Here is a 21,941-nt window from a genome sequence, read left to right as displayed (position 1 = left end):
GTGCAGGACGGTGGAAACCCATCAGCAATCCACCAAAACAGGAGAACAACCAGTAATCTGCAAATGGGAACGTAACCAACAAGATATGCTGAACAGAAAAAAAAAAAAAAATACACTGGGCCATATCCCAGAATTACAAAACCCAACAGGGAAATATGGACAAGCAGAACAGGTCTAACATAAGACCAATCAATCTTGAACAGAAGGCTGAAAGCCTATTAGTTCTGAATCTTACGATTCAGGGAAAAGAGAATTTGTGATAGCAGCAGATGTTTCCGTGCAGGTGGACAACATCAGAATGAGAGGTTGATGAACGGGAGTTGCCCTGACAGCATCATATCCGAAGAGATGGCCAACTAGCCATAGAGGCTGGAAGAAAAAGACCCCAATTGTAACCCACTTGAATTCGAATGACTGAAGGATGAAGGGTGACAAGACATCAATACAAAAAGGTAGGTAGGCATGAAAAACATACCACAATTAAGACTGGTGAACAAGACTGAGGTAAACCAACATGATGGCCCTAAAATTAATAATTTACTTGCATGGAAATACCCAAGGTGTGATAGGCATTGACATATATATGCCACTTAAATTGTTACTAAACCCACAACAGTAAAATCTGTCTGTATATGCAGTAAAGCATGTCTGTTATACTCAATGTGGAACATAAGGGGTTAAACCTCTACATTGTGTAAAAAAAGGCTGTTTGATCCTGTCTTCTCTGATCCTTCCCTTCTCTTCCACAGTCCCCAAACCATCCGCTGATGGAACAGAGCCTCGTTTTTTTTTCTTGGGAAAGTGCATGTGATCCGCACAGGGCCAATCAGCATTTTCCATACAGAGGTTTAGGGGTCCTGCAGCCTCATAAGACAATCGGAGGAGAATGAAAACTTCTCCTACAAGCTTTAACCAGATACCAAAAGAAGTCACAAGACTGTTCTAACTGCTTATGAGAAAGGGTATTTAGCAGTTTGTATTTACTAAAAATATTTAATTTCCATGTTCGGTGTACATTGGTAGATGCATACCAGATATAGTGAATGCAGGGTGTCCTGCTAACAGTATGCATGTGGGATTCTTTATTTTATTTTACATTTTTACTACCATTACAATAGGGGCCGGTGGGGCCACTGGGGTGTAAAATTGGTTTGGTGGCTTCACAGCCAAGAATACTCAAAGTTTTTAAAGTTCACTGGACTTTAATTTGCAATCACATTTGAACATATTACCATAACCTGCAAGATGTCTCAAGAATTTAAGTAAGTTGGTCATGTATTTTTCCACTTTACATTCCAGTTTAGCAGGAGCCGTTGAATGGATTTTTGCCAATGACTGTCAAACTCATAAATTGCCATCTTAAAGGTGGTGCAAGGATTACTGAAGCTCAGTAAATCCTATTAGCTTACATTAAGCCAGGATAAATACAAAGTAGTACATATGCCCAATGCAGATCTGTGTGCAGGATCTTCTAGTTCATTTTACCAAGTAAATCAAACAAAGCTATTCATTCTAATTGTGTACAAAATGTAAGTGTATTTCCACCTCATAGCAAATGGCAAGAGGCTGTGATCAGCTGTTTTTACCAGTCCTCCTGACAGAACATTTTACAGAAGATATCTAATGGAGGAAAAAAAATTATCATATTTTTACTTTAAAGCTCCAGAACCACAAGTATTTTAAGGAAGACTGTCAAATATAGAATTTGGTATATTTATTTATATAAATTGCAGGTCTTCTGGAGCCTTAAAAAAAGTGTACTGGTCCTTGTATCCTCCAACTTGAATCACCCCAACTTCTCCTGCAAAAATGATAATATCCTGCAGTGAAATTGACTCAAATCAGCTCCCACTTCTGCCTGCGCTGCCTAGACTCCTCCTCTCCCCCTCCCTGCAATCTTCTGGGACACTTTTTGTAGCTGCCGACAAAGCACATGGGCGGATCCGAGGGTAGGGAAGGGGTGGCAATTGCCACCCCCGAGAATTTTGTTGTGGGCCGGGCGGCTCCGCAGGTGGCTCTGAGGTTTATGGGCGGGCTGGTGAGAGAGCGGGTAGGCCTGGCGGCTCAGTGTGTGGGAAGGTGAGAGCAGGCTCGGTGTGAGGACCGCTTGCCAATCTGTGAGCCGGCAGGCGTGGGAGCAGAGAGATGAGATCATCTCTCACGGCTCTGCGCCTGCCCTGCATCCCTGCAGTAACTTCTGCCTTCACTGTGCAGGCAGCAGAGAGATTACATTAGCAAGTGACAATCGGCATCTGGTGACGGGCAAGTGACAATCGGCATCTGGTGACGGGCAAGTGACAATCGGCACCTGGTGACGGGCAAGCGACAATCGGCATCTGGTGACGGGCAAGCGACAATCGGCATCTGATGACGGGCAAGTGACAATCCGCAAGGTGTGGCAAGTGACAATCCGCAAGGTGTGGCAAGTGACAATCCGCAAGGTGTGGCAAGTGACAATCCGCAAGGTGTGGCAAGTGACAATCCGCAAGGTGTGGCAAGTGACAATCCGCAAGGTGTGGCAAGTGACAATCCGCAAGGTGTGGCAAGTGACAATCCGCAAGGTGTGGCAAGTGACAATCCGCAAGGTGTGGCAAGTGACAATCCGCAAGGTGTGGCAAGTGACAATACGCAAGGTGTGGCAAGTGACAATACGCAAGGTGTGGCAAGTGACACGCTCAGGGCTCCCACTGATTCAGCATTATGGTGAGTTGAACCATGGTGAGAGTTATATAAAAATGTAATAAAATGATGGAGAGATTACATTATCAAGTGACAATCGGCACCTGGTGACGGGCAAGCGACAATCGGCACCTGGTGACGGGCAAGCGACAATCGGCACCTGGTGACGGGCAAGCGACAATCGGCACCTGGTGACGGGCAAGCGACAATCGGCATCTGGTGACGGGCAAGCGACAATCGGCATCTGGTGACGGGCAAGCGACAATCGGCATCTGGTGACGGGCAAGCGACAATCGGCATCTGGTGACGGGCAAGCGACAATCGGCATCTGGTGACGGGCAAGCGACAATCGGCATCTGGTGACGGGCAAGCGACAATCGGCATCTGGTGACGGGCAAGCGACAATCCACAAGGTGTGGCAAGTGACAATCCACAAGGTGTGGCAAGTGACAATCCACAAGGTGTGGCAAGTGACAATCCGCAAGGTGTGGCAAGTGACAATCCGCAAGGTGTGGCAAGTGACAATCCGCAAGGTGTGGCAAGTGACAATCCGCAAGGTGTGGCAAGTGACAATCCGCAAGGTGTGGCAAGTGACAATACGCAAGGTGTGGCAAGTGACAATACGCAAGGTGTGGCAAGTGACAATACGCAAGGTGTGGCAAGTGACAATACGCAAGGTGTGGCAAGTGACAATACGCAAGGTGTGGCAAGTGACACGCTCAGGGCTCCCACTGATTCAGCATTATGGTGAGTTGAACCATGGTGAGAGTTATATAAAAATGTAATAAAATGATGCAGAGAGATTACATTATCAAGTGACAATCGGCACCTGGTGACGGGCAAGTGACAATCGGCACCTGGTGACGGGCAAGTGACAATCGGCACCTGGTGACGGGCAAGTGACAATCGGCACCTGGTGACGGGCAAGTGACAATCGGCACCTGGTGACGGGCAAGTGACAATCGGCACCTGGTGACGGGCAAGTGACAATCGGCACCTGGTGACGGGCAAGTGACAATCGGCACCTGGTGACGGGCAAGTGACAATCGGCACCTGGTGACGGGCAAGTGACAATCGGCACCTGGTGACGGGCAAGTGACAATCGGCACCTGGTGACGGGCAAGTGACAATCGGCACCTGGTGACGGGCAAGTGACAATCGGCACCTGGTGACGGGCAAGTGACAATACGCAAGGTGTGGCAAGTGACAATACGCAAGGTGTGGCAAGTGACAATACGCAAGGTGTGGCAAGTGACACGCTCAGGGCTCCCACCTATTCAGCATTATGGTGAGTGTTATATAAAAATGTAATAAAATGATGCACTATCATCCCGACACCATAACAATCATGGTGCCAGGATGATTGAAGCGCCAACACCAGCCGTTTCCCCGATAAATTACCCACAAAAAAAAATTCTGGCAGTGCCCCTCCCAAGACTAGAATCTGGATCCGCCCCTGCTTAAACATGGGTTTAGCTGGAACTCCGCTTTAAACTAGAAGCAGTTTTTGGAAGTTGGAATATAAAAAAAAGCATACCAACCAATTAATATTTTGATAGGGCAAATAGAAAGTAGAGATACTAAACAGACTTGTAGAATCTTACACCAAGCACAGTAGTACAGATGTATCATATTAGACAATATGCAGCTACAAAGCAGTTACAGCACTTTCTGCTTTTTTATTGTTAAATAAATGGTACTCTGCAATATATTCAAACTTTGTACAGCTAAATTATTAAACAATGTGCAAATGTTCAGAAAAAAATCAACTCTTTTCAACAATGTAAACAAAAGTATTCTGTTAAATATCTTTCACAGAAAACAATTTTTAATTCTCCAAACTTTAAAACGTTCAGCAAATCAAGAAAGAAGAACAGGGTAGCTTCTTAAAAGACCAGGCTATACGTATCAGTTATTGCTTCTGCTTTAGGATCACCAGTGTTCTCTGTAGTGCACTCTATTGGGGCTTGGAAAATTCAACAAGGTATTCAGACATAATGTCATGAACCCATAAGTCCGTGTCTGGGAGAGATGTGTCCACCAAGTAAGCCACAACCTTCCGATCCCATGAATTTGCGCTCTCGTGAACTGCCTGTATAAGTGCCACAAGAGGTTTATTTTCCACGTGGTTTCTGAACACAATAGAAGCCTCTTCACACCACTGCTCACACTTTATACCTACAAAAGAAATAATAATTTACTTTCAAACAATTGTATCAAAATTCATGTTTCATCAGATAAAATGTCTGTTTTTCAACTTTTTTTCGGTCACGGTGCCCTTGAAAATAATTTTCAGTCTAGAGACAGCGCAGGCTTAAATATTAGTTCACATTACTGCACGTTGGGACTGTGCATTACCGACATGCAGACAAACCTGCTGTTCTTTAGCAGATGCGCATGAGTGCCATTAATGCTTAATGGCTGCATGCTACACACAGCCGCATAGATGTAAACCAAGAACTTGTTCATATGTGAGAGACAGCAAAACCACTCAGTTGAGCCGCAGTTTTACCACACCCCAACTGCTCCCCCTTTAGCTGGCAGGAGCCATGGTCATATACATTGTGTGCCTGTGACAGGAAGTATACCCCCCAGGTAAATAGGGTCACACTGCAAGCATTGCACACAGGTGCGGCATGGAGATGCTGCATTTAGGGGGTAAAACAGGCAGCGAGAAGGTAATACATTGCCTTTGCACCTGTCAAATGTCTCTGAAAGGTGATTTGAGCATTGACTACTTTTCAGAAGAGTGGCAGTCCTGGCCACTATTGTAAGTGAGCCCTAAAAAGTAGTTCTGATCTTACAGGAGTATGGGATTAAAAGTAATGTACATACACATGCAAATAAACCTATACACATTTATATATATATACATACATACATACATACATACACACACACACACACACACATATATATATATATATATATATACACATATATACATATACACACACACACACATATATATATATATATACACACATATATACATATACACACACACACACACACACACACACACACACACATATATATATATATATATATATATATACACACACACACACACACACACTCACCATACATGCAACACACCCAGAATTTTTAAACACTGCAGTACTGTATCCGCACTACCGGGTACTGAACTGTAGGGGGAGGTGAAGCAGGTCAGGACTCAGGGAACACAACTACCTCTTCCACCCCTTTGCCTTTACTGTCCTGATTAAGCTACCGCTGTGCTAATATTGTACAGTTCAGCAGAACAGTGGGAGCTCGATCACAGATTTTTCTTTCCATTTATATTAGGATGCTACAGCATCCCTTGACAAGCTCAGATGGCACCCTGATTGAGAAAGGCTGGCATGGCAAATGCCATAATAAGTAATGCCAAAACAGATTTTTGTGCACGTGTAAGGCCTCATACACACAGGACGTTATTAAAAAAAAAAAAAGACAGCAGCATCAGCTGTAGAATGAGTTTTGCAGCGTTTTTGCAGTAGCGTTTTTCAGTGTTTTTTTAGCAAAACTGAACGCACACAAAAGCTTACGGCTCAAAACAGCCGCATTTTTGGGAATTTTTGGAAAAGGTAATGTAAAGATAATCTAAAATTTGAAGATGGATTTTTTAATGTTGGCAGTTTAAATAGTTGAATGTGACCCGATATCTACCGTTGCAGTCCCTGTACCACAGGCCTCAGAGTAGGAGAGGGAACAGCCTATTGAGGGGAAAAAGGTATTTGATCCCCTGCTGATTTTGTACATTTGCCCACTGACAAAGAAATGATCAGTCTATAATGTTAAATAAAAACCTAACAGTGAGAGACAGAACAACAACAAAAAATATCCAGAAAAAGTTAAATTGATTTGTATTTTAATGAGTATTTGATTCCCTATCAATCAGGATTTCTGGCTCTTAGGTGTATTCTATAGAGGTAAGGAGCTGAGATTAGGAGCACTCTCTTAAAGGGAGTGCTCCTAATCTCAGCTTGTTACCTGTATGGAAAAGACACCTGTCCACAGAAGAAACCAGAATCCAATCTCTCCAGAGAAGCACATTAACCACTTGCCGTCGCCGCACCGTCGAAATACGTCCACAAGGTGGCTCTGCTGGGCGAGAGCACGTAATATGACGTCCTCTCTCCCAGCCGCCACTAGGGGCGTGCGCGCGCCCCCCGCGCGCGTGCCTGGCGGGCGCGATCGCCGCCGGGCACACGCGATCGCTCGGTACAGAGCGGGGACCGGGAGCTGTGTGTGTGTAAACACACAGCTCCCGGTCCTGTCAGCAGGGGAAATGCTGATCTTCGGTTCATACAATGTATGAACCCGAGGATCAGTGTTTCCCCTAGTGAGGCCACCCCCCCCCCACAGTAAGAACACACCCAGGCATACTTAACCCCTTCCCCGCCCCCTAGTGTTAACCCCTTCACTGCCAGTGGCATTTTTATAGTAATCCAATGCATTTTTATAGCACTGATCGCTATAAAAATGCCAATGGTCCCAAAAATCTGTCAAAAGTGTCCGAAGTGTCCGCCATAATGTCGCAGTACCGAAAGAAAAAAATCGCTGATCGCCGCCATTACTAGTAAAAAAAATATAATAAAAATGACATAAAACTACCCCCTATTTTGTAAACGCTATAACTTTTGCGCAAACCAATCAAACGCTTATTGCGATTTTTTTTTACGAAAAATATGTAGAAGAAAACGTATCGGCCTAAACTGAGGAAAAAAAAAGTTTTTTTATATATTTTTGGGGGATATTTATTATAGCAAAATGTAAAAAATATTAATTTTTTTCAAAATTGTCGCTCTATTTTTGTTTATAGCGCAAAAACTAAAAACCGCAGAGGTGATCAAATACCACCAAAAGAAAGCTCTATTTGTGGGAAAAAAAGGACGCCAATTTTGTTTGGGAGCCACGTCGCACGACCGCGCAATTGTCTGTTAAAGCGACAGAGTCCCGAATCGCAAAAAGTACTCTGGTCTTTGGGCCGCAATATGGTCCGGGGGGTAAGTGGTTAAGGTCCTGGAGTGGCCTAGCCAGTCTCCAGACCTTAATCCCATAGAAAATATGTGGAGGGAGCTGAAGGTTTGAGTTACCAAGCGTCCGCCTCAAAACCTGACTTGGAGAGGATATGCAAAGGCGAGGGGGACAAAATCCCTCCCAAGATGTGTGCAAACCTGGTGGCCAACTACAAGAAACGTCTGACCTGCGATTGCCAACAAGGGGTCAAATACTTATAAATTCATTTGCATTTTAATGAGTTTAATAACTTTGAAATGCGTTATGTTTTTTTGTTCTGTCTCACTGTTAAAATAAACCTACCATTAAAATTATAGACTGATCATTTCTTTGTCAGTGGGCAAACGTACAAAATCAGCAGGGGGATCAAATACTTTTCTCCCTCACTGTATACCAACAAAAAAAATTGCTGATAGGAGGAGAGAGCAAAGTGACTGAAAGCAGCACATCTGTCAGGTTACAGACGGGAGTGGGGAGACCTGTATATGACACTCAACTGCAGCAGAGAGAACACAGATCTCCTGAGACAAGAATACAAATTTTACAGTAGGTAAAATAGTTTCCATATGAAATGTCAATTTGTGTTTAGCCATTTATCTGGTATAAAGCTTTAATGCAAACCTACAATTCCGTTACTGCCAATATGTTGGACAGTTAAGTTCCAGTACCCATTTAGCCAGTGCCAAGGGGACTTGGCAGACAACATGTTTGACCCCACAGAAGTCCAGGCATAAAATACACCTCTGCAGTGTCATTTATCGACCCATAAAAAAGCACATCAAAAACCACCAGGCTGAGGAAAAGCAAACAATGTAAATGGCATTTAATAACACATTTTACAATTAACTATGCCAGGGCTTGACAAATTTGCTTATAATTTAGGAGCCAACTGAAAAAGTTAGGAGCCAGTTTTTTAAATCAGCTGCCCAGCGCCCAGAACTGCATGTCTGGACTGTTGGGCAATAAGAATCGCTCACGCCTGATCCTAAGCAAAAAAAGACAGAATATTTAAAAAGACAAAACTTGTTTTTTGCTTGTTATAAGATTTTGCAAAGGAGTTATTTTATTCCTTCACTTATGTGCGCTGATAGGCTGCACTAATGGGCACCGACAGGCAGCGGCTGTGTTGGCACAGTTTGTTTACCCAAAAATTTGAGCACCAGCTGCCACTGACTTGGGCACTGGAGTTCTGCCACTGTGGTCAGCAAGCAGGCCTACTCGCCTGTGCTATACATACACATAGGCTGACAGAGTATGCTGGGGCTTGTAGTGCACCATACCAGGGAAATCCCAGCAGGCTGCTGTGTTGGTAGAGGGGCACTGGAGGTGACAACACACTCTCTTCTTGACTGACCCACCTGTGTGCAGCTTTCTTTTCAATCACTGAGAAGTTTGAAGGAAGGAAGGCTGTCCTGGAGAGCTGTGAATCCCCTGTGGAGGGTTGCAAACTTGCATCATCCACGGTACATACACACTGATCTTTCATCCACTATCTAGCTGCAGGACTTTCCCTTTGCGAGGCACGGAGCTGCCAGGGATTGGAATATGGGCGGAGCTGCTGGTACACACAGGAGGAGGAGGAGGAGAAGATTCTGCTCTCTCCATCTCTTTTCTCTCCTGAGTGTCCGTACGAGGAGGAGGGGGGTGGGCTGTCAGTGCGGGGTCGGGGAAGTGTGACAGAGAAGACGCTCTCTGCTCATAACTGCAACCAGCATCCCTGGAGTGATATCCCTGGCTTCTGGATGTCAGAGGTGGGCGGGCAATGAGAGAAAGACGTTCTAATTAGAGCACAGCCCCCCAGGGGGTGCTGGTTCGCAGAAAGTTTGTATTTTCGCTCCAGTAGGCCACAAAGCCGCAGCCTCAATTTTGGCCAGCCCAGGCGCCAGGACGCAATTTTCAGTCGCCATTGCGACTTGGCGCCTGGGTTTTGTCGAGCCCTGAACTATGCCATATTGAAAAAAAAAAAAAAAAAAAAAAAGGTATAGATGTATTCATTTATTTTAGCTAGTCATTTTCTTTTAACTTGATAAATACCATTGCACAGCTCAGCTGAACTTACTACATGCATGTAAAGAAGAAAATTCTGGTATTGACCAAATAGAAATTCATTACAGAACATAAACACAATAAAAAGGGTAATTGTACACCTTACCAACATATTAATGTTGGTTAATCGACCATTTTGAAAAGAAATATTAGGAGATAAAACCATGAATGCAAATGGCTTAGTAGAATATAGGAGGTCAACAGTCAATGTTCTTACCGGCAAGTTGACTTGTTACAGCCTGAAAAGGGAGTTGCCTGAATTCGTCAATTAGAGGCTGCACTTGGCGAGAATTAATAAGCTCATGTCTGCCATAGTCCAGCTCATACACAGACACCAGGCCATTCGTGAGGATTCCTTTCAAGAGAACCCTGTACCACCTAAATTAAAAAATGAAGGATGTTATTAATAAGGACAAAGATTGCAAGCAATTGGTGACTAAAACTTGTCACCAAGAAACAAAAAAAAGTCAGGAACCCTAAAGTATAAGACCCATTGAAGTTACTTCACTGCCCCAATACATTCCCAATTGCATATACCATTCCCAAATACAGGATTCGTCTTGTGTAGAAATTCATCCAATAGTTATGGTGACATCCTCAAGTCCATGAGAAATCCAGGTGATCCCAAGCTGCTCTCGCACTCTTCAGATGTTATTGACTTCTTGTATTATCAAGCGAGTCAAATAGAAATTTAACTGCACACAGAGACCGATTTCAACGTGGTTTCTCATTACAATGTCAACTACTCATATTTCGCAAGTAAGATGAACAATCAATGCACAGGAGAGAAGAGAAAGCTTGCCATAGTGAAATAGGGAATAGCTTAAAGGGTCACTAAAGGACATTTTTTTTTTTAGCTAAATAGCTTCCTTTACCTTACTGCAGTACTGGTTTCATGTCCCTATTGTTCGTTTTTGCTTTGAAATAGCTGTAATTCTGCTCTGATCTCCACACTTCCTGGTTGTCTGGCTCCTTATAACCACAGTACTGGGAGCTTTCTCACGGTGGTCTAAGCTGTCATTACTGTGTGTCTAAAACTCCTCAGAACCAATCAGATTTTAAAAACAAAACACTGCCCTGGATTTGTTTGTTTTTGTTCTGTGGGTCTCTTTACTTCACATAAACATGAAACCAGTTTAAAACCGAAAGTGAAACTAGAGGCACATTATATGATTGAATTTAATCTATTTTTAATCATTTTTAAAAGGAATCAGTTAACTTTTATGTCTCTATACCCTGTAAACAGTCATTTCAGCAAAAAAAGTTTTCCTTTAGTGACCCTTTAACCACTTCCCGACCGCCGCATGTAAATGTACGTCCACAGTATGGCACGTACAGGCACATGGGCGTTCATGTACGTCCTTGCCTTCTAGCGGGTGGGGGGTCCGATCGGGACCCCCCCCGCTACATGCGGCGGTCGGGTTCGCTCAGGGAGCGATCCGGGACGACGGCGCGGCTATTTGTTTATAGCCGCTCCGTCGCGATCGCTCCCCGGAGTTGAAGAACGGGGAGAGCCGTATGTAAACACGGCTTCACTGTGGCGGCGCATCGATCGTGTCATCCCCTTTATAGGGGAGACACAATCAATGACGTCAGTCCTACAGCCACACCCCCCTACAGTTGTAAACACACACTAGGTGCACCCTAACTCCTACAGCACCCCCTGTGGTTAAAGATGAAGTGACTAGCGCAATATTAAATGGCTATGTAGCATCTAATACACTATTAGACTTAGCAGCATTATTACATTTCACATTATATCATTTCTTTCATCTCAAAGTTGTTTTTGGTAGGCGCGAGAGCACCATCACATTTTTTTATATACCCCCTGTGGTTAACTCCCAAACTGCAACTGTCATTTTCACAATAAAGAATGCAATTTAAATGCATTTTTTGCTGTGAAAAGGACAATGGTCCCAAAAATGTGTCAAAATTGTCCGAAGTGTCCGCCATAATGTCGCAGTCACGAAAAAAATCGCTGATCACCGCCATTAGTAGTAAAAAAAAAAAAAAATCATAAAAATGCAATAAAACTATACCCTATTTTGTAAACGCTATAAATTTTGCGCAAACCAATCGATAAACGCTTATTGCGATTTTTTTTTACTAAAAATAGGTCGAAGAATACGTATCGGCCTAAACTGAGGGAAAAAAATGTTTTTATATATGTTTTTGGGGGATATTTATTATAACAAAAAGTAAAAAATATTGCATTTTTTTCAAAATTGTCGCTTTATTTTTGTTTATAGCGCAAAAAATAAAAACCGCAGAGGTGATCAAATACCACCAAAAGAAAGCTCTATTTGTGGGGGAAAAAAGGACGCCAATTTTGTTTGGGGGCCACGTCGCATGACCGCGCAATTGTCTGTTAAAGCGACGCAGTCCCGAACTGTAAAAACACCTTGGGTCTTTAGGCATCATTTAAGTCCGGGGCTTAAGTGGTTAAGAAAAGCACTACGTGTATCTAAACCAGAGAAGAATATTTATTACCCTCAATTATAGTAGTCCACAGTAGCTAGCATGTGGCAAGAAAGCTGAAGTAACTTCCCAAAATGCTGGCTGTGAAAAATCTTTACCAGCCTCTGCTAAAATATCAGCGACCTATTGCCTTTTGCAAATGGCAGTACACCACTAAGCTCAGGTTGTAATATAACAATCAGGGGAAGGAGAGACTGAAGAGCTTTTACAGGTATTAGCACCTGCTGATTTCAAAAGTAGCAATAGCTTTTAGAATAAAACAGACATACAAATAATTCTGATATGGTCAGGCTGCATGTTTTACGAGAATGTGAGGGAGCCCAATTCAGAGGGCTGGAGCAGTTTGTCAGTGTGATGCCGCGTACACACGAACATGCTGTATTTTTTAACGACGTTTTAAACGATGTCGTTTTTCGGGTTGTAAAAAAATTATAGTGTGTGGGCTAAAACGACGTAAAAAACCTGCGCATGCTCAGAAGCAAGTTATGAGACGGGAGCGCTCGTTCTGGTAAAACTACCGTTCATAATGGAGTAAGCACATTCATCACGCTGTAACAGACAGAAAAGCGCGCATCGTCTTTTACTAACATGGAATCAGCTAAATAAAGGGTGACGTCATCCGAATGGAACTTCCCCTTTATAGTGCCGTCGTACGTGTTGTACATCACCGCGCTTTGCTAGAGCATTTTTTTTTAAACAACCGTGTGTGGGCAACGTCGTTTTAATGATGAAGTTGGAAAAAACAAAGTTTTTTCTACATGCTGAAAAACGTTGTTTTTTACATGCCGAAAAATGATCGTGTGTACGCGGCATAAGACCTTGCTTCGAAACAGGGAAAACTATCAGAGAGGTTCTTGGAAATTCCTTGGGGTCTGCGGTGAAATCCCTGCTGTTAGTCCTATGTGCTCCCTCTCCTAAGCGCTCGTAATCTGCAATTGCTAGGTGAAGATTTACCATTGTGGGGTATTTACAGATGCATACTGAGGGGAAGAATTGCAATAACCCAGGTGCTAACTGCATTCCTTTGGCAATGTCTCTAAGACATAATAAAGTGTGTACTACAGATACAAGTCATGAACCAACAAGACATGTATAGCCAGAAAAAAAAAACACATAAAAAAAAAAAAGATACCGGGTAACTCTCGAGCCACTGGTCCTATCCAGGGTCTAGTCTAGGCTTTTCCTCACAGTGTGCATACCCCCAATAGGGTAGATAGGCATAGATAGGGATAGAGTGTGTGTCATACGAATGGACCACAGCCCAGGACCTGTACAGCATGATGTGTCCAATTCCCTTGTTGCACCATGTACCAACATGAGCACTGAATGTAGAATCCAGTGCCCAAAGCAAACATTACAGGCTAGCCCTGCTACTGCAAGGTCCTGGTACAGTTCCCAAGATGTTCATCACGGGTACCCGATCTTTCAAGGTCCATCATCTAAAGACACCAACTAAAAAATAAAATAAAAATAAATAAAACTGTAGCATTTCCCAACAAACCTTTTGTCAGTGTCCAATCACCTGAGGGTAGCAATATATAAGCCATGGTCTAAGAATCAATTTTCGTACTGTAGAGATATCTTATTTTCTTTATCACTGAGGAACACAGGAATTCTATTACAGCTGGGAAGTCCAAACACCGTTTGTGGCATGGGCAACAGCCACTAAAAGGGCCATAACATTTAAAAGGACCATCACCTGTCAGAGATCTTCATCAACCAAACCAACATCTGAATCAAGCATTGATGGGGAAAGGATCTCCACAAGACAGAAACTGAATCAAGTGAGTGCAGAGGACCAACCTCATGTTCCCGAGCACAAAAAAAAAAAAAAACTCTGCCTCTTTATTGTTCACTTTATTATACTCTTTACGCTGAGCTTTGTGCTCACATTTATATTCCAATGTAAGGTTCTTTATGCAATTTATGCTTGAATAGACATTTTTGTCCATTCCGCTCCTATTAACCACTTAAGACCCGGACCAATATGCAGGTTAAGGACCTTGCCCCTTTTTGCGATTCGGCACTGCGTCGCTTTAACTGACAATTGCGTGGTCGTGTGATGTGGCTCCCAAACACAATTGGCGTTTTTTTCCCCCCACAAATAGAGCTTTCTTTTGGTGGTATTTGATCACCTCTGCGGTTTTTATTTTTTGCACTATGAACAAAAATAGAGCGACAATATTTCTTAAAATTCAATATTTTTTACTTTTTGCTATAATAAACATCCCCCAAAAAAAGATATACATTTTTTTCCCTCAGTTTAGGCTGATACGTATTCTACCTATTTTTGGTAAAAAAATTAGAGCGTTTACAAAATAGAGGATAGTTTTATGGCATTTTTATTAAAAAAAAATTCTTTTTCACTACCAATGGCGGCGATCAGCGATTTTTTTTGTGACTGCGACATTATTGCGGACACATCGGACAATTTTGACACATTTTTGGGACCATTGGCATGTTCACAGCAAAAAGTGCTATAGAAATGCATTGATTACTGTGAAAATGACAATTGCAGTTTAGGAGTTAGCCACTTGTAGGGGTTAAGTGTGACCTCATATGCGTTTCTAACTGTAGGGGGGCGGCGCTGGACGTGTGACGTCATTGATAGTCTTTCCCTATATCAGTGAACAGATGATCAATGACACTGCCACTGTAAAGAACGGGGAAGGTGTGTTTACACACACACCTCTCCCCGTTCTTCAGCTCCGGTGACCGATCGCGGGACACCGGCGGTGATCGGGTCCGCGGTCATGGAGCTTCGGACCGGGTCACGTGCACGCGTCACCCACGGCTGGGCTCTTAAAGGCGACGTACATGTACGTGCCTGTGCCCAGCCGTGCCATTCTGCCGATGTATATGTGCAGGAGGTGGTCCTTAAGTGGTTAAAAGCAGATTTTCTTAGGGTTGGTTCTGTGATAATTTGGCATGATATTGTTTACCATTGTTTTTTTTTTAATAGAATGTACATTAGGATATATCGTATGGAATGCTTACTACAGCCAGCCAACTGACTGCTGCTCCTCTACTGATTATACACTGTATACTAATGTAATCTTAAGAAAGCTCTCAAGGTACCTTTTCTCCTTCTGTTAGCTACAATGTACTCGAAAATCGACTTCAAACACTGCAAATCTACCTAGCTAGTTATGCAGCACATGATTCTAAGAATCAACCCCTCGTCCCAATTCCAAGCCACTTTCACCACCTAGGGGTAAAGTCCAGACAGCTCAGCACATTTACTTGAAGCAATGCCCTGATTAGGATCAGGTACAATGAAAGAACTCAAAGGCACATTCCCTAGTCAGGGGCTGCAAAGTAGCATCTGGAACTACTTGATCCAAGGGAATTCAGGAACCCAGACACCCTGACATTTAGACCCCTTTCACACTACGCCGCCCATAGCGTTGGCGGTGAAACGTCGCTATTTTTAGCGGCGATTTACCGTCGGATTTGTGGCGCATTTCAGCCGTTAGCTGGGCGCTTTTAACCCCTGCTAGCGGCCGAGAAAGCGCCCGCAATGCGCTGCTACTTTTTTCAATGGGCAGGAGCGCATTAGGAGCGGTGAGTTCACCGCTCCAAAGAAGCTGCTGGCACGACTTTTTCTGACACCCTGCCAGTGCAGCGCTCCAGTGTGAAAGCCCTCAGGCTTCCACGCTGGAGTGAATAGAGCAGCTGTTTTAGGGCGGATTGCAGACGCTATTTTTAACACTATAGCGCCTGCAAAAAAAAAACAGTATGAAAGGGGTCTTAAGGATAGGCTGAAGGTAACCAAGAGCTTACAAAAGAAGAGAATAAGGGCAATCCCTAGAAACCTCATCAGCCCTATTTTGGGGGGGGGGGGGTAAATTTCCTTGACAGGTAGGGAAGTAAGCAAAAGGATGATCAGCTGCTGAATGGTTAATCAAGGACCTTATTCAGCTGGGGGGGGGGGGGGGTGTCTGTTGAGTGTTGCAACTGGGATGCCAGCAAAGGACACTAGGGTGGATGCACGGACCACAGATTAAATAGCTGAAAACAAATAAAAAGCCATGCAGATTGTGAGGGACTCAAACCTGTCAGATGGAAGCCCAATCAGGAGCTTGATGATGGACACCTGAAAAATAAGTGAAGTGCATGGGTTTTAACTGATGGCTATAGGGAAGACCTGAGGCTGAAATGCTGGGGAGGTACACTGCCCAGGGATCATGCCAGATGAACAAAATGTGGGAACACACCTTCAAGCAGAAGGGTTAACAGAAGAGTTGCAAGACCTCTGGCTGCAACCCCAGAGGTCCGAGTTAAAAGCAGGCTCTGAGCACCTATGAGCAACAACTGCAGTAAAAGATGGGAGAGGGAAGTGGGGAGTGTACCCCAGCCACAGTGGGGTTGCTAATGACAATGTGAAGAGAAGGTCCCTTCTCAAAGGGCAGCCAAGTCAGATTCTCCCTTGACCTATATTCTAAATCCTGATCACACAGCTGGAATGCCCTTTGCATTTGTACCGACATCAGTGTCATCCGAAACAGAAGTTTAGATGCTTGCAACAAGCCATCACAACTGAAGCACAAGGCTCCATACATTTGTTCCAGTTGCTCCATGATATAAGAACCCACCAGACCAATGAAGGGGTCCCCTTAAAGGGAGGGCAATCTGGCACTGTCGAGCAGATTAAATTCAGCCAAAATGGGAAGGAAAGTCACTCCAGTTAATCCAAACTGGGATCTGGAGGAATTCATCTAGAATTCTGGTAGGAAAATACCAAAAGCTAGAACACCTGTTAATGTGGATAAGTGGTGCATGGTAGGAAGAGACCACTGATCCATGAGCTCCATTAGCGGAGCATGTGCTGAAGTCACCTGTGGCAGTGTGACTGCCCCCCTGTGTGTCCAAGACCCCTTTCACACTTTTTACATCATTTTAGCGTTAAAAATAGCGCTATTAAAACGCTCATAAAACGCTCTGCATGCATCTCAATGGACCCCCTCACAGTGAGTCCTGCCAGCAGCATCTTTGAAGCAGCTTTTGGGCGCAAGAAAAAAAAAACGCTCCAAAAACGCCCCTCTCCATTGAAATGAATTGAAAGCGCTGTAAAAAAGCCTTGCCCTTTCACACTGAGGCGTTGCACTGGCAGGGCGTTGAGAAAAGTCCCGCAAGCAGCATCTCTGAAGGAGCTTTTGGGCGCTGAAAAAAACACTCCAAAAACGCCACTCTCCATAGAAATGAATTGAAAGCTCTGTAAAAACGCCTTGCCCTTTTCAGCACTCGGTCTTTCACATTGGGATTGCAGATGAGGCCTCTTTCAGGCGCTTTACAGACTTTTTTTTTTTTTTTTTTTTTTTAACGCCAAACGCTCGAATAACGCCCGAAAACAATCCCCAAAGTAAGAAAACACCTTAATACTCACAACCCCAGGCAGCAGGTGCTGGTGAGGTCTGTTGGCCGGAGATGACCAAGTCAACATGTGTGGGCAGTGTAAATTAACTGGAGATTCAGGTACTGCTTCAGATGTAGGAACAGCTATGGGATCATGCTTCCTCCAGACAAATGGAGGCAAAGAAAGCACGGAGAAATTAATGGTGTTGGAAGTCGAACTCTTAGGCCCCTTTCGCACAATCAGTCCGCCTGTCCGTTTTTCAGGCGGATATCAGCGGAGATGTGTCCGCTGACAACCGCCTGCCATCCGATTCGACTAAAACCACTCAAAAACAGACAGATGGTGATGGGTTCGCCATCTGTTCAGCGAATCATTTGAAAATTGACAGGCTGTCCGTTTCAATCCGATCTCGCCATAGAGGACAGCGGAGCTCTGACAGGTCCTTCCCAGGGAGCAGAGACTAATCTGTCATCTGCTGGCTCATCAGGGATCAACAGAGCGATCCCAGCTGAGCTAGCAGAGTCTGTCAAAATGGATCCGCTCCATGTGAAAGGGACCTTAACTGCAATAAACTGGTAGCAAAAGGTAGCTCAGTGTGCTTCAGATCACCTGGTCTTACTCACAAAGGGAGTCTTTAGAGACAGGGTCACAGCTGGGCAGTGCCACAGCTCTGCAGCTGGAAAGCACTCTGCAGCTAACTTACCAGAGCGCCAAATGCAGATCACGTGCTCAAAGGTCACATTCCATGCTAGCCCCACACTCATCCCATGGTCTTTTGGGTACAGCATTCAAAATCTCGAGGTGCAGAGCAGCTGTTGATCCAGCTCAGGCAGTGGTAAGCAAGGAGCCTTGATTAAACTCAGCAAGGTTAGACTGAGGCATGCTGGGTAAATGTGGGCTTATATAAGGGGTGGTTGGATTGACGCTTTGTTTACCAGTGTTACAAGCTCCTGATTTGTTATATTTTTTTGAATTTTCAACTTTTTCATTTTGTGATTAGCATACTTTAATGACAATATTGCTTGAATAAACTATATAACCTTTTTCACTCAGTCTGGATATATGCCCAAATAGTCGCAGGAAGTAACCACTTTTCTGGGGTGAAGCTTTTTCCTTCTTTCCCACATTTTCTTTGCATCCTGAAAGCAGCAATATAACCAGACTAATGGAATGTCTGTATTCAACGTATGATAAAGAATTATAACTTAAATAGTTTACTACCAAACTCATATGATCAAATTTTCCATTGGCTTATGGTAATCTTAGTGGTAGCAAGCCTGACTAGGCGACAAAAGCACACAAAAGAGTATTAAATATCCAACAGTGTCCAAAATTTCCTAATGACCATTTACACCAAGAGACTGTTCTTCCTGTAGAAGGCATTTAAAGATCAAAAGCACCTTTCAACCTCTTCAATGACCCGACATGTAGATCATGGTGACAGAAATTTTATTTCACTTGAATGGAAAAAGCAGGTCTGTCATAAAGCATTCACTAAAATCATTATTCTGGTAACCGTAAACCTCAATTTCCTCCCTCACTATGGATGACACCAACTGAGATCTACAGAGAACAATATCTGGCATATAAAACTGCTAAATGTTAAATGAACTGTGCGCCCCAAAGAGATCTTGGTTTGCCATTAAATCGGACTTGTAAAATTTGTCAAAAGCGTAGAGGTTTATTTCCACATTGTTGCCTTTCGCAGTACCCCTGGCTGTAGTTCAGCTTTTCTTCTACCTACAGAGTCTGCAGTGTGGGTATGAGTTAGGTAAATGGAAACGGTCATACCATTACTGTTTTGTGGTAACAAACATAACCTTTTTACAATTTTAAACTATGCACTTACTTGTTCTCAACCTTTGCAGCATATATTTTTTTTTTCTCAATGTCAACTCGTTTCTCCTCAGTACTGCTGTAGTGTAAAAGCATTTTTTCCATAACTACTTCCAACTTGTGCAATTCCTGCCATGACTGGAAGACAAAATGGCCAGGGTGGCAAGCCACAGACACAAAGACATCCATGTGTTCACTGCTCTTTGGCAGAAGTAAAGGGGGGGGCAGATCGACGGAAGGGCTTGTGCTAGTCTGCTCAGTGATGGGCTTCGTTGCAAGGATAGCTTGTTCTTTCCGAGGAATAGCTGTATGAGTGCCAACTTCACCTTTGGCTTTTGGTAAGGGGGTGACAATGCTAGGTATGTTCTTCTGCTGTTTCCACAATTCCACATTTGCAATCTGGCGATTGACACTCTGTTCAGGATCAGCAAAGTTCTTTGATGTGAAGAGGTAAACATACATCATTTTTTTTCCTTCATCTATTTTCACTACCTGTACAGAACAGCACAAAATTAAACGGTTAATAAAGAACTTCAAAACAGAGTCACAAACTATCAAACAGATTGTAACACAACACATGCACCCATAAGTATGTGTTTTGCAATAATCTGGAGCTCTGAGCAAGGCCATGTGTGGGACTAGGTTATGTGCAATATATTTTCAAACCGATAACGAGTTCTGTAAGATGCTCAACTGTAGTGTTTGCCCTTTCATTTCTAGCTCCTTTTTAACAATATGATGGTAAAGTAGGTTATATCCCTGTGTATACCTTAAACCTGAGCTCCAAGGTCAAAGATTTTTTCCCCCCCCCAACATTAAAAGCAAAAGGTTAAACGTACCCAATGTCATCACCTGAATGTAACTTTATTTCAGCCTCTTGTAAACCTTTATTACAGCAGTAGATGTGCTGTGACTGGGGTAGACTGCAGAAAGGTGACAATTTTAGCCTGTTGCTCCATCACTGCCAAATCACAGGATGGGAGAGGGAGATTAACTAGCTACACAATAAGGGGAAAAAGATATTTGATCCCCTGCTGATTATAAGTTTGCCCACTGACAAAGAAATAACCAGTCTATAATTTTAATGGTAGATTTATTTTAAGAGTGAGAGACAGAACAAAAACAAAAAAATCCAGAAAAACTTATTTCAAAAAAAGTTCTAATTTGATTTGCATTTTAATGAGTGAAATAAGTATTTGATCCCCAATCAGCAAGACTCCCTGGCTCCCATGTGTCTCCTATACAGGTAACAAGCAGAGATTACCAGCACTCTCAAAGGAAGTGATCCTATTCTCAGCTTGTTACCTGTATAAAAAGACACTTGTCCACAGAAGAAATCAATCAGATTCCAATCTCTCCACCATGGCCAAGACCAAAGCGCTTGTCCAAGGATGTCAGCGACAAGTATGTAGACCTAACACAAGGCTGGAATGGGCTACAAAACAGCTTGAGAGTGTGGCAACTGAAATCCTGCAGTGCCCGCAAGTTCTCCCTTGCTCAAGAAAGCACATCTGACGTCTGCCAATGAACAGCTGAATGATTCAGAGGAGAACTGAGTGAAAGGGTCGTGTTCAGATGAAACCAAAATCCAGCTCTTTGGCATCAACTTAACTCGCCGAGTTTGGAAGGGGAGGAATACTGCCGAAGACCCCAAGAACACCATCCCCACCGTCAAACATGGAGGTGGAAATTCTGCTTAGGGGACAGGACAACTACATCACATCAAAGGGACGATGGACAGGGCCATGTACCGTAAAATCTTGGGTGAGAACCTCCATCCCTCAGCCAGGGCTTTGAAAATGGGTCTTGGATGGGTATGACAATGACCCAAAACACACGACCAAGGCAACAAGGAGTGGCTCAAGAAGCATATTAAGGTCCTGGAGTGGCTTAGCCAGTCTCCAGACCTTATTCCCATAAAAAAATATATCTAGGAAGCTGAAGGTTTGGGTTATCAAATATCAGCCTCAAAACCATAATGACTTGGCGAGGATCTGCAAAGAAGAGCGGGACAAAATTCCTCCTGACAGGTGTGCAAACCTGGCGGCAAAGTACAAGAAACGTCTGACCTCCGATTGCCAACAAGGGTTTTACCACAAGTCATGTCTTGCGAAGGGGTCAAATACTTATTTCACCCATTAACACTCGTCACCTTCCGCCGCCCATGAAAACAATCTAGCGGCTGTACAGCCATAATGAATGTTTTTACAATGCAGGAAATCACCGGCTGAAAATTAAATCTAAATGCTGACTATTTACAGCGCTGCAGGGCGCCCACAGGACCTGCTGGCTCTCTCCTGGCTGATGTAAGCAGGGAAAACCCCACCCGCCCCCACTGTAGTGCTCGGATCAAGGAGAAAGCAGTAAGGTCACATGAGCGCCCCATGGCACTGTAAATAGGGTAGTAGTCATTAAAAAAACACACACACACACACACACACACACACACACACACACACACACACACACACACCAGACCTACATGTAGGAGAGGGAATTTTTCATAGGCGACATAATCACT

At 43.7% G+C, this 21,941-nt stretch overlaps 1 protein-coding gene across 2 annotated transcripts in view; it reads right to left on the bottom strand.

Annotated features, from left to right (window-relative positions):
* Positions 1-4,338: 4,338 nt before the first annotated feature.
* The window catches only part of TDRD7 (tudor domain containing 7), a 165,111-nt gene continuing 147,508 nt past the window's right edge, over positions 4,339-21,941 (bottom strand). For both annotated transcript variants that reach the window (XM_040361045.1, XM_040361050.1), the window contains exons 15-17: positions 19,434-19,912; positions 9,968-10,128; positions 4,339-4,857 (exon numbers count right to left, since the gene is read on the bottom strand). In XM_040361045.1, the coding sequence (XP_040216979.1) occupies positions 4,637-4,857; positions 9,968-10,128; positions 19,434-19,912 (861 nt within the window). In that variant the 3' untranslated portion in view covers positions 4,339-4,636. The remainder of the gene's footprint in view (positions 4,858-9,967; positions 10,129-19,433; positions 19,913-21,941) is intronic.

This window comes from Rana temporaria, chromosome 1, assembly GCF_905171775.1.
Source record: "Rana temporaria chromosome 1, aRanTem1.1, whole genome shotgun sequence".
Classification (NCBI taxonomy): domain Eukaryota; kingdom Metazoa; phylum Chordata; class Amphibia; order Anura; family Ranidae; genus Rana; species Rana temporaria.
The sequence above is the reverse complement of the archived record's forward strand: the minus strand, read 5'-3'. Positions and strand labels throughout refer to the sequence as shown.